Here is a 12,747-nt window from a genome sequence, read left to right on the forward strand (position 1 = left end):
TGTAAATAAAAACAGGGTGTGAAAGAAAGACCCACATCTCCTTAAATATAAGGTCATTTATTCAGACCAATTATCCATTTGATCCATTCAGTTGTTTTGAAGTACGGTTGTATGATCATTTCTGCACAATATAATCGACATGAAGAGAAACACTTTAACAAGTGTGATCCTCTGGTTCATGTCTCAGTTGTGACGTTATTGACATTTTCTCTGAAAAACGTCAAAGCCATGAGCGTGAGCAGAGGCCTTATTATGGCAACAGAGACATGACATTTAAGACCCGCACTGAAGTGACCAGTCAAAGGAAAACATATAAACACTTCTGTGAATAGTAAAAAGGCAAAATTGAGTCAATAAACTAACATGTTACATTTCTCTCAAGATTGTCTTCAGACAATAGAGAGAAAAACTGTATAAACTTATCTGAAAAAAAACAAATCACCACCAGATGGCGATCACAGTCCTCCAGTATATGGAAACAGGAAATCCAGAGAAAATAAATTAGTTCATGAATAAATAAAGAAGTGAACCAACTAAATAATTAGGGAAACGAATTATTAGGGAAATAAATGTAAACATAAATACATTAACCATGAAAATAATTAAATATGAAAACTAATAAATACAAAAATGTACCTGCACATGTATTTAATAATTTAGGCTTTTTTTTCTGAATATCTCTCTTATTTATTTGTTAGGGTATGAGTCAATATGGGCGAATTTAGTTCTCCATACACCTAAATACCAGCATACTAAAAATAACTAACTAAATAGTACATTTTGGAAGACATATTGTCAGCTACGTATTACATAATCGTACTCTGACTCAACAAAATATCTTTCAAACGATGTTTAAAGCGAAAACGGAAGTTCACAGACGGGAACCCTCTTGCTCTGGTTTAGCTAACTTTTTAGCTAGCTTTTTTAATATACGTGAGTCGTATTTAAGGTTGCCCAGATGTCTGATAAAACTATGAAACGTCCAGGAGTTGGGGTCGGGGTTCTGGTAACAGACTCAGCCCACCCCGGCTGTGTTCTCCTGGGGAAACGGAGAAATGCAATGGGCCAAGGGAAGTACCAGCTCCCCGGCGGCCACTTGGAGTTTGGGTAGGTACCATAAGCAGCTAGTTAGCAAGCTCCACACACAACAAATAAACCCCATTACAATGAAATAAAAACGTCTTTGCAAGTTTGCATTGAGCCGAATTATCCCAAAGTGTTCAGCATATATGAAAACATGTTTTAAATGTGCATTATTATACTTTCCTGGCAAATAAGTGTGCACAAATACAAATGTGTAATATTTTAAATGCACCTTGGTGTTCAGGAGTGTGTTTTTAAGAACCTTCTTTAGACTGTCAGTCATGTCAAAAAAGGTCCTGCAAGTGGATGCAGTCGTCAGTATAATAACTGTTTATCATGCATATGACTTTAATTGGATGTGACACTCATGTCTATGTCATTGAAAGAGAGACGTGGGAGGAGTGTGCTCACAGAGAGGTGTTGGAAGAAGCAGGGGTGTGTTTGGTGAACGTCTGCTATGCCTCTGTGGTGAACTCCATCAAACTGGAGGAGCAGTACCACTACGTCACCATCATCATGCAAGGAGAACTGGACAGGAAGCAGTCAGGAGAGCCAGAGAACCTGGAGCCAGAGAAAAATGAGGGTATGTGAAGCCGAACGGATGTTTTTACAAGATTTAGATGAAAAAGTTTCCTACTTACCCAACATATGCTTCGTTCTCTGCCTGACAGGTTGGACCTGGACTCCATGGGACCAGTTTCCTCCAGAGGAGCTGCTCTTCTTGCCGTTAGCCAACCTGAGACAACAAGGCTTCCAGCCGTTCAGGAACATAATAACATCCAGCATTGAAACTCAGCTTTAAACTTTTGCATTGGGAAACTTCCAAAGCAAAAATACCTCTTCAAGACTCAATCTCTTGGTTTACAACAGTGGATGGATAACATGTAGTTTCTAAAACATAAAACACAATTTAGAGTGGCACAACGACTTGAAATGTTTTGAACACACAACACAAGACACGTTTCAAAGTTTTGATTATTTTGTATTGCTTTTTGGCGCCAGATGTTATTTATATGTCGACGTCGTCATATTCAATGAAATAAAAAAAGATTTGTGGATATACTAATGTGTCAGGCATTGCCTAAAATAAGATTTGTATTGAAGTCTATGATTAATTATAGATGTATTTATGTATAATACATTGAATCAAAGGTGCATTGGTATGTATGATGCATTACATACTTTTGATCATAATCTACAAAAATGTATAGCTTAAATGAGGATAAAAAAAAAGTTGTCTTAAAAACTGGAGCTCTCCTTGAACCTAACCTAACATACTCAAGATAAATGCAACTTAAAGCAAAACAGCTTGAGTTATTTCCCCCCCCTCACATCAGGGTGGTGCCGGTGACACTTAAGGCTAACAGCATGCTCCACAGGGTTGCAGCGGTTGCAGCGGCCCCACTAAAGGTCTTGTCGTGGGCGTAGGTGATGATGTGCAGGGCTCCGCTGTAGGCCTCCTCGCAGGTCGGCTGGATCTGATCCTGGGGAAGCTCGAAGCCAAACGTCCCGTCATCTCTCAGCTCAAAGGCGTAGGTTAAGGGGATCCCCTGCATCCGGGCCCAGTCGTGGGAGGAACCAGAGTTGGCGTCTGTAGAAAGAGGGTACACTGCTGTTTTTCTGCTAGCACGGCAACAAAGTCAAATAAATTTGTGACCAGCTGTGATGTGTGGACTTACACATTATATCCGATGTGGTTCCTACGGTGTAGTCCTTCCCGTGCACGCTCCGAATGGCGTCTGCTGCACCCTTACCTACCTTCATCTGAAGAAACACATTAGCTTTTGTTATACAGTCATTGAAAGCAACTGTATTAGCTCTATGTGCTTTACTTTTTCTTCAGTTTAAGAAAAAAAACTGAAATGAGTTGTCTCAAAATGACCCATAATGACTGCAAAGACATGCAAAACAACAGAAAAATGAGCACTAAGAAAGGTAAAACAACTACAAGAAGATGTAAAATAACAAAAAAAAGACTTCCAGCCTGTACATTTTTTTTTTATCTTTGCCTGTATTATTTTGCCTTTTGGATTAAACGCTTGACTAAAACCTTTTTTGCCTGGTTGTGCTCTTGAGTCCTATTTTTGCTCGTGCCCGTATAGTACGAACTGGCCAGCTCAGGCATCCTGTTTTGGTGCATTCTGGCTCAGATGCCAGTTTTATAGACTTGGAGTTGGCTAAGAAGCTGAACCTTGAGACCTTCCCCCTTCCAAGACCAATGGAAGCAAGTGCCTTGGATGGCCGTCTTCTCTGTAGGGTAACTCACCACACCCAACCTCTTCAGCTAAGTTTACAGGACGGTCATACTGAGCTTCTCGTCTTTCATGTTTTTCGGTCCCCCGAACACCCAATCATTTTGGGGTACCCCTGGCTTACCCTACATAACCCCCACATAGACTGGTTGAACCATTTGTTCTCCATTATCAATAGAGCTGTAACAGATTGTCTCATTTTCTGTGTATTTGTGACATGCATGAGCCCAGTTTCTATGGCAATATGCCTTATTCTCTTGATAAATGTAGCGATAATCAGGCACAAAAGTTGCACATACACTTTTCTTAAATCCTGAATTGTTATGTGATGTTATGTTGAGTATATATTGTGTATGTTCATAATCAGCCATGTGTAAATCATGCATCATTGTGTGTGTCGATGTAAATACCAGCTCATCGTTGTTGCTGGCGATGAAGTTGGGGTTTCCAAATGGAACCAGGACCATCTTGCTGTAGGAGTGGATGGTGAGGAAACACAGGAAGTCTTCTCTCCGGTTTCCTACGAAATAAGTGACGGCCTGGGCCTCGGGCTCGGACACAGGTTTAGTCCCGCAGAAGATGGGGGCGCAGCAGTCGAAGGAAGCCCCGACCGCTGTGGAGGCAGCCAAAGAAATTGAATTATCTAGTGGTGAGCAAGTTTTATATTTAAAGGTTCAGTTTGTAAGATTTAGTAGCTTTTGATAGGAAAAGTATTTTTTGTGATACGTCAAAAGAAATACCCTTTCCATCGCAACATAATTGAAAATGCAGGTCATTTTTAGGAGGCAAAACCAAACCTGGGGCTTTGGAATTTGAAAATATTGTTTAAGGGTATTCACTTATGACAAGTAGTGCATCAGTTGCATTGTGGTAATTGTAGGATGCCAGCATTTTGGCGCTCTACAACGCTCTTTAATACCCCTCTAAAACAAATTGTTCAGTGATTAGACATCTTCAGTAACATCTATGTGTGATACCCGCATACCCATGATTATCAGAGCAATACATAGAGCATAATGGCCGTCTAAATGAGCAGATGGAGAAGCAAAACAACACTCACTGCCCCAGTTGGCGTTAAAGTTGCGGTTGAGGTCTGTGCCGTAACAGGTGCAGTTTAAAGGTCCCGGTGACCTGTTCTTCCTCCACAGTCGAGTCTACGGGTCAAAAGGGTTCACTCGGTTAAATCGGTTGGTTCCGGGTTGTTCTATTAAGAAATGAACAGGGCACTTGCACATACTTCCATACTGCCTGGGATTGCTGTTTGATATCATTTTCCATTCATCTTATATTGAAAACGAGATGATTTGGTACTCGTGTTGAGCACCATGAATCAATTTATTCACTGATTGAATTGTAGCTCACTGTAACTTAACTGCCTCTGCTTTAATAGGACTATCATTCTCTGATATCCTGCTCTTCTGTGGCTCGAGAGCTTGAGGCTTAACCCAGAAAGGTAATTTGATAAAAATCCATCAAACTCAAGCACTGACTGTGTTGTCCTTCCAGGAGTGGATGTATCCGTCTATGTTGAGCACGGGGGTGACATAGAAGTCCATATTCGTCATCATCGCTTGCATCTTTGGGTCTGTTTTGTATGCTTGAAGGATCTGATTTGAGGAAGTGCCAGATTAATATATTGGAAGATATGTCGTACAAAATCATTTTTCGCTTAAAGGAAAATGATGTTGTTTTTTTAATTACCTCTCTGACAAAGTACTGACAGAAGGCCGGGGCGATCCATTCTCTGGCGTGTATACCACAGTCCATCCAGATAGCTTTCTTTTTCTCCCCCGTATTAACGCCGATCTGGAACACAAATTCATATAGCTTCTTATTTGGCTACTGTAGAACACAAACACACACAAAACAACAATACCCCAGTATCATTATGGTATTTGCTCACTTCTGATCTGTTTCAGAAATCAATGGTAAAAGTGGCAACAGACAACCTTTTTGGTTCAACTTCTCATTCTGAAATAAATGTTGATTGCCCAACGTGATGGTAATTCTGTAGAAGAATGACTTCATCAGCCTTCAGGGTGGTTTCCCATAAGCCCAATGCATTTGTGTCTGGGAAATTATGGCTCAATTATGCGTCACAAAAAGTGTTTTTCACATAAAGAGTCAAAAAGTTGGTTTACCTTGAGCAAGCTAATATTCCTCTTCTCATAGGTCTGTCCATATTCCACTATAGTCACAACTTCAGGGTAATTATTCGCAGCCTGAACCATCCAGTCTGTGATCTGTAGGGTGGAATACACACAACACACATTAGATTCTGTGTGTAGTGGTCTGTCAAAAATAAAAAGTGTAAGAGCGAGAATCTGCTTTCTCACCTCTGGCATTGGATGGTATTTGTAGTAGTCATACTCCACCCTGTTGCACATCCAAATACATGAGACACAGAGGAACAAGAAGAAATAAATTGTGTTAATCAACCATTTCGGAGTCTTCAAAAGTAACGTGTTACTGCATTCGCCTTCTTTAAGTCAGTATTGGACCCAAGATGTGACTCACCTCTCCACTGTGGCTGCTCCCACCACTGAAAGCAGCACCACAAGGCACAGACCCACAGAGAAAAGCATTGCCACTTTTTGAACGTAAACTCCTTGTTTGCAACTGTTGCTGACACTGACCCTAGCCTTTATAGAAGACACGCATCAGATAAAGATACACCTTTCCCTCGACTGTGGACTACTTACGCTATCACTGTGTTGGTTAATGATTCATCTGGGCTGAGATGCTTCCCTTTATTCCTTAGAACACGAGGGGGGCGTTTATTATTCTCAGTAGTTGTGGTTAGTCATTGTTTTGTTTTGATCAGGGTCAGATGGTTTACAAGTTGTTAAAAACATAGCCATAAAAATACTGATCCCACTTTGAGTAACAACTTTCTTTCTCTTGGCGGGATTATCTGTTCCCGTATGACCTTTTTGTTTTCTCAACTGCTCCCTTTTCATCGCATCCCCTCCAGCTTTCCTCAGCATGTTGTGATTTTTCGTTTGTTATATTTGGTTGTAGCAGTGCCGCCCGCTATTAAACAAAAATATTTTGGATTTTGGAAATCAGTTTTCTCTTTCTTTTATCCCGGGTTTTTTAATATTTTGTTACTTGCCTTTCTATCTCAGGGGTGTCAACCTCAATTTAATCGCGGGCCACATCAGCATTATGGCTGCACTCAAAGGGCCGGTTGTAACTTATAATACATTATTTTATATATATATATTACATGATTGCCTCTATTATCTGATAGGGTAATAACTGGGGCAAATAATTGCAAGTCTCTTCAGTGAGAATGTCACAAAATTATTTAAAAAGAAAAGCTGGAAAAAAAAGTGACATTTAAAAAAAAAAAAAGGAAGTGACATTTAAAAAATAAAGGAAGTGACATTTAACCTCTTAAGCCCTGAGCCTGTTTTTCAGGTCTCAGGCTTGAAAATGACATTCCCAGAACAAATTACCATATCTTCCCTTCTAAAAGGGTTAAATTAATAATCTTTATTCTCAAAGTAATGATACACCTGTGAGTTGGATGTAGAAAAGTCAGAATCAATATAGATGTTTTTTATTTTAAAGAAAATTCAGATTTTACATAGTAAAAAACTGTAAATTATAGTGTCCGTCCAAAAGTTCTTTTTTACTTATAGTGAAAACTACCCTTGGATGATGGGTTAGTAGACTAAAAGCTTTAGGAATCCAAAGTACAACATATAATAAGTACCCTGTATCAAGATTGATGCAAAACAAGTTAAATTTGACCTTTTTAGAGAGGTTTAGCCATAAACCCCCACTTCTGGGGTCATTTGGGTGGATTTGACCTATCTCTGGCCCCCCTTGCTCGATTTTGATGAATGAAATCTCTTTATAACCGCTAGAGCCAATGGAATCGAGGGAAAGTTATATACACACCAAAACGTTAACAAATAAGGAGTGAGAGTGACGCGTTACCAAAACCGGAAGCTGCATACACTCTGGTGGCTACCATTAGCAGCTAACTTTTCCGCTCCGATTTTTACATAAAAAATGGAATTATGGATTATAAATAATTTCTTCAAAGGCACAGATACATTATCAACCTATGGATCAACAGTTGTAGCATTTTTTTTGTTGTTTTAATGCCATTGAACACGTCTTTTGACCTAATTGACAGCTATGGTGAGACGATCTGCCGTAAAAGCTCCGTAAAGGTACGTGTTGTGATGTCTGTGTTTGCTTCCCCTGTCGCAAGTTCGGATCGCTCAGTGATGATACTATACCTAAATAATCAGTGGAGTCTCAGCTTTAATCTGCTATATTGTATGTGCAGCTACGATAAGTAATAAGGGTATCTTTATCTTGAATTGTGTGCCGCAGTGCGTTAGAATTTTTTCGCTCAGGGGTCATTTAGACGCTTCTTATGAGACTTGTGTTTTGTTTTGGTAAAAATGGTTCATATCTTCAGTTAGCTGAGATTCTTCCCGTTAATCTGGTGCTACACATTAATAGTTTCATAAATGTTAAGAAGCCCTGAGACATTATCTCGAAAAAAAAAACGGTGGGAGGGGTCCAATGGGGGGACCGCCGTGCTTAAGAGGTTTAAAAAAAAGGAAGTGACATTTAAAAAAAAAAAAAAGGAAGTGACATTTAAAAAATAAAGGAAGTGACATTTAACCTCTTAAGCCCTGAGCCTGTTTTTCAGGTCTCAGGCTCGAAAATGACATTCCCAGAACAAATTACCATATCTTCCCTTCTAAAAGGGTTAAATTAATAATCTTTATTCTCAAAGTAATGATACACCTGTGAGTTGGATGTAGAAAAGTCAGAATCAATATAGATGTTTTTTATTTTAAAGAAAATTCAGATTTTACATAGTAAAAAACTGTAAATTATAGTGTCCGTCCAAAAGTTCTTTTTTACTTATAGTGAAAACTACCCTTGGATGATGGGTTAGTAGACTAAAAGCTTTAGGAATCCAAAGTACAACATATAATAAGTACCCTGTATCAAGATTGATGCAAAACAAGTTAAATTTGACCTTTTTAGAGAGGTTTAGCCATAAACCCCCACTTCTGGGGTCATTTGGGTGGATTTGACCTATCTCTGGCCCCCCTTGCTCGATTTTGATGAATGAAATCTCTTTATAACCGCTAGAGCCAATGGAATCGAGGGAAAGTTATATACACACCAAAACGTTAACAAATAAGGAGTGAGAGTGACGCGTTACCAAAACCGGAAGCTGCATACACTCTGGTGGCTACCATTAGCAGCTAACTTTTCCGCTCCGATTTTTACATAAAAAATGGAATTATGGATTATAAATAATTTCTTCAAAGGTACAGGTACATTATCAACCTATGGATCAACAGTTGTAGCATTTTTTTTGTTGTTTTAATGCCATTGAACACGTCTTTTGACCTAATTGACAGCTATGGTGAGACGATCTGCCGTAAAAGCTCCGTAAAGGTACGTGTTGTGATGTCTGTGTTTGCTTCCCCTGTCGCAAGTTCGGATCGCTCAGTGATGATACTATACCTAAATAATCAGTGGAGTCTCAGCTTTAATCTGCTATATTGTATGTGCAGCTACGATAAGTAATAAGGGTATCTTTATCTTGAATTGTGTGCCGCAGTGCGTTAGAATTTTTTCGCTCAGGGGTCATTTAGACGCTTCTTATGAGACTTGTGTTTTGTTTTGGTAAAAATGGTTCATATCTTCAGTTAGCTGAGATTCTTCCCGTTAATCTGGTGCTACACATTAATAGTTTCATAAATGTTAAGAAGCCCTGAGACATTATCTCGAAAAAAAAAACGGTGGGAGGGGTCCAATGGGGGGACCGCCGTGCTTAAGAGGTTTAAAAAAAAGGAAGTGACATTTAAAAAAAAAAAAAGGAAGTGACATTTAAAAAATAAAGGAAGTGACATTTAACCTCTTAAGCCCTGAGCCTGTTTTTCAGGTCTCAGGCTCGAAAATGACATTCCCAGAACAAATTACCATATCTTCCCTTCTAAAAGGGTTAAATTAATAATCTTTATTCTCAAAGTAATGATACACCTGTGAGTTGGATGTAGAAAAGTCAGAATCAATATAGATGTTTTTTATTTTAAAGAAAATTCAGATTTTACATAGTAAAAAACTGTAAATTATAGTGTCCGTCCAAAAGTTCTTTTTTACTTATAGTGAAAACTACCCTTGGATGATGGGTTAGTAGACTAAAAGCTTTAGGAATCCAAAGTACAACATATAATAAGTACCCTGTATCAAGATTGATGCAAAACAAGTTAAATTTGACCTTTTTAGAGAGGTTTAGCCATAAACCCCCACTTCTGGGGTCATTTGGGTGGATTTGACCTATCTCTCTGGCCCCCCTTGCTCGATTTTGATGAATGAAATCTCTTTATAACCGCTAGAGCCAATGGAATCGAGGGAAAGTTATATACACACCAAAACGTTAACAAATAAGGAGTGAGAGTGACGCGTTACCAAAACCGGAAGCTGCATACACTCTGGTGGCTACCATTAGCAGCTAACTTTTCCGCTCCGATTTTTACATAAAAAATGGAATTATGGATTATAAATAATTTCTTCAAAGGTACAGGTACATTATCAACCTATGGATCAACAGTTGTAGCATTTTTTTTGTTGTTTTAATGCCATTGAACACGTCTTTTGACCTAATTGACAGCTATGGTGAGACGATCTGCCGTAAAAGCTCCGTAAAGGTACGTGTTGTGATGTCTGTGTTTGCTTCCCCTGTCGCAAGTTCGGATCGCTCAGTGATGATACTATACCTAAATAATCAGTGGAGTCTCAGCTTTAATCTGCTATATTGTATGTGCAGCTACGATAAGTAATAAGGGTATCTTTATCTTGAATTGTGTGCCGCAGTGCGTTAGAATTTTTTCGCTCAGGGGTCATTTAGACGCTTCTTATGAGACTTGTGTTTTGTTTTGGTAAAAATGGTTCATATCTTCAGTTAGCTGAGATTCTTCCCGTTAATCTGGTGCTACACATTAATAGTTTCATAAATGTTAAGAAGCCCTGAGACATTATCTCGAAAAAAAAAACGGTGGGAGGGGTCCAATGGGGGGACCGCCGTGCTTAAGAGGTTTAAAAAAAAGGAAGTGACATTTAAAAAAAAAAAAAGGAAGTGACATTTAAAAAATAAAGGAAGTGACATTTAACCTCTTAAGCCCTGAGCCTGTTTTTCAGGTCTCAGGCTCGAAAATGACATTCCCAGAACAAATTACCATATCTTCCCTTCTAAAAGGGTTAAATTAATAATCTTTATTCTCAAAGTAATGATACACCTGTGAGTTGGATGTAGAAAAGTCAGAATCAATATAGATGTTTTTTATTTTAAAGAAAATTCAGATTTTACATAGTAAAAAACTGTAAATTATAGTGTCCGTCCAAAAGTTCTTTTTTACTTATAGTGAAAACTACCCTTGGATGATGGGTTAGTAGACTAAAAGCTTTAGGAATCCAAAGTACAACATATAATAAGTACCCTGTATCAAGATTGATGCAAAACAAGTTAAATTTGACATTTTTAGAGAGGTTTAGCCATAAACCCCCACTTCTGGGGTCATTTGGGTGGATTTGACCTATCTCTGGCCCCCCTTGCTCGATTTTGATGAATGAAATCTCTTTATAACCGCTAGAGCCAATGGAATCGAGGGAAAGTTATATACACACCAAAACGTTAACAAATAAGGAGTGAGAGTGACGCGTTACCAAAACCGGAAGCTGCATACACTCTGGTGGCTACCATTAGCAGCTAACTTTTCCGCTCCGATTTTTACATAAAAAATGGAATTATGGATTATAAATAATTTCTTCAAAGGTACAGGTACATTATCAACCTATGGATCAACAGTTGTAGCATTTTTTTTGTTGTTTTAATGCCATTGAACACGTCTTTTGACCTAATTGACAGCTATGGTGAGACGATCTGCCGTAAAAGCTCCGTAAAGGTACGTGTTGTGATGTCTGTGTTTGCTTCCCCTGTCGCAAGTTCGGATCGCTCAGTGATGATACTATACCTAAATAATCAGTGGAGTCTCAGCTTTAATCTGCTATATTGTATGTGCAGCTACGATAAGTAATAAGGGTATCTTTATCTTGAATTGTGTGCCGCAGTGTGTTAGAATTTTTTCGCTCAGGGGTCATTTAGACGCTTCTTATGAGACTTGTGTTTTGTTTTGGTAAAAATGGTTCATATCTTCAGTTAGCTGAGATTCTTCCCGTTAATCTGGTGCTACACATTAATAGTTTCATAAATGTTAAGAAGCCCTGAGACATTATCTCGAAAAAAAAACGGTGGGAGGGGTCCAATGGGGGGACCGCCGTGCTTAAGAGGTTTAAAAAAAAGGAAGTGACATTTAAAAAAAAAAAAAGGAAGTGACATTTAAAAAATAAAGGAAGTGACATTTAACCTCTTAAGCCCTGAGCCTGTTTTTCAGGTCTCAGGCTCGAAAATGACATTCCCAGAACAAATTACCATATCTTCCCTTCTAAAAGGGTTAAATTAATAATCTTTATTCTCAAAGTAATGATACACCTGTGAGTTGGATGTAGAAAAGTCAGAATCAATATAGATGTTTTTTATTTTAAAGAAAATTCAGATTTTACATAGTAAAAAACTGTAAATTATAGTGTCCGTCCAAAAGTTCTTTTTTACTTATAGTGAAAACTACCCTTGGATGATGGGTTAGTAGACTAAAAGCTTTAGGAATCCAAAGTACAACATATAATAAGTACCCTGTATCAAGATTGATGCAAAACAAGTTAAATTTGACCTTTTTAGAGAGGTTTAGCCATAAACCCCCACTTCTGGGGTCATTTGGGTGGATTTGACCTATCTCTGGCCCCCCTTGCTCGATTTTGATGAATGAAATCTCTTTATAACCGCTAGAGCCAATGGAATCGAGGGAAAGTTATATACACACCAAAACGTTAACAAATAAGGAGTGAGAGTGACGCGTTACCAAAACCGGAAGCTGCATACACTCTGGTGGCTACCATTAGCAGCTAACTTTTCCGCTCCGATTTTTACATAAAAAATGGAATTATGGATTATAAATAATTTCTTCAAAGGCACAGATACATTATCAACCTATGGATCAACAGTTGTAGCATTTTTTTTGTTGTTTTAATGCCATTGAACACGTCTTTTGACCTAATTGACAGCTATGGTGAGACGATCTGCCGTAAAAGCTCCGTAAAGGTACGTGTTGTGATGTCTGTGTTTGCTTCCCCTGTCGCAAGTTCGGATCGCTCAGTGATGATACTATACCTAAATAATCAGTGGAGTCTCAGCTTTAATCTGCTATATTGTATGTGCAGCTACGATAAGTAATAAGGGTATCTTTATCTTGAATTGTGTGCCGCAGTGCGTTAGAATTTTTTCGCTCAGGGGTCATTTAGACGCTTC

At 38.6% G+C, this 12,747-nt stretch overlaps 2 protein-coding genes across 2 annotated transcripts; one reads left to right on the forward strand and one right to left on the reverse strand.

The window, feature by feature from the left end:
- The first annotated feature begins 670 nt into the window (after positions 1–670).
- nudt15 (nudix (nucleoside diphosphate linked moiety X)-type motif 15) lies at positions 671–2,145 on the forward strand. The gene is made up of 3 exons (XM_034151229.1): positions 671–1,107; positions 1,470–1,666; positions 1,755–2,145. Exons 1-3 carry the CDS (start codon positions 959–961, stop codon positions 1,883–1,885), a joined length of 477 nt encoding a protein of 158 aa, XP_034007120.1. The 5' UTR covers positions 671–958; the 3' UTR covers positions 1,886–2,145.
- Positions 2,045–6,075, reverse strand: LOC117498990 (carboxypeptidase O-like). The gene is made up of 9 exons (XM_034151215.1): positions 5,853–6,075; positions 5,672–5,711; positions 5,477–5,578; positions 5,037–5,141; positions 4,826–4,942; positions 4,396–4,489; positions 3,746–3,948; positions 2,763–2,847; positions 2,045–2,674 (listed from the first exon to the last, which is right to left on the reverse strand). Exons 1-9 carry the CDS (start codon positions 5,918–5,920, stop codon positions 2,412–2,414), a joined length of 1,077 nt encoding a protein of 358 aa, XP_034007106.1. The 5' UTR covers positions 5,921–6,075; the 3' UTR covers positions 2,045–2,411.
- Between the last annotated feature and the right edge of the window lie 6,672 nt (positions 6,076–12,747).

This window comes from Trematomus bernacchii, unplaced genomic scaffold (genome assembly GCF_902827165.1).
Source record: "Trematomus bernacchii unplaced genomic scaffold, fTreBer1.1, whole genome shotgun sequence".
Lineage (NCBI taxonomy): Eukaryota > Metazoa > Chordata > Actinopteri > Perciformes > Nototheniidae > Trematomus > Trematomus bernacchii.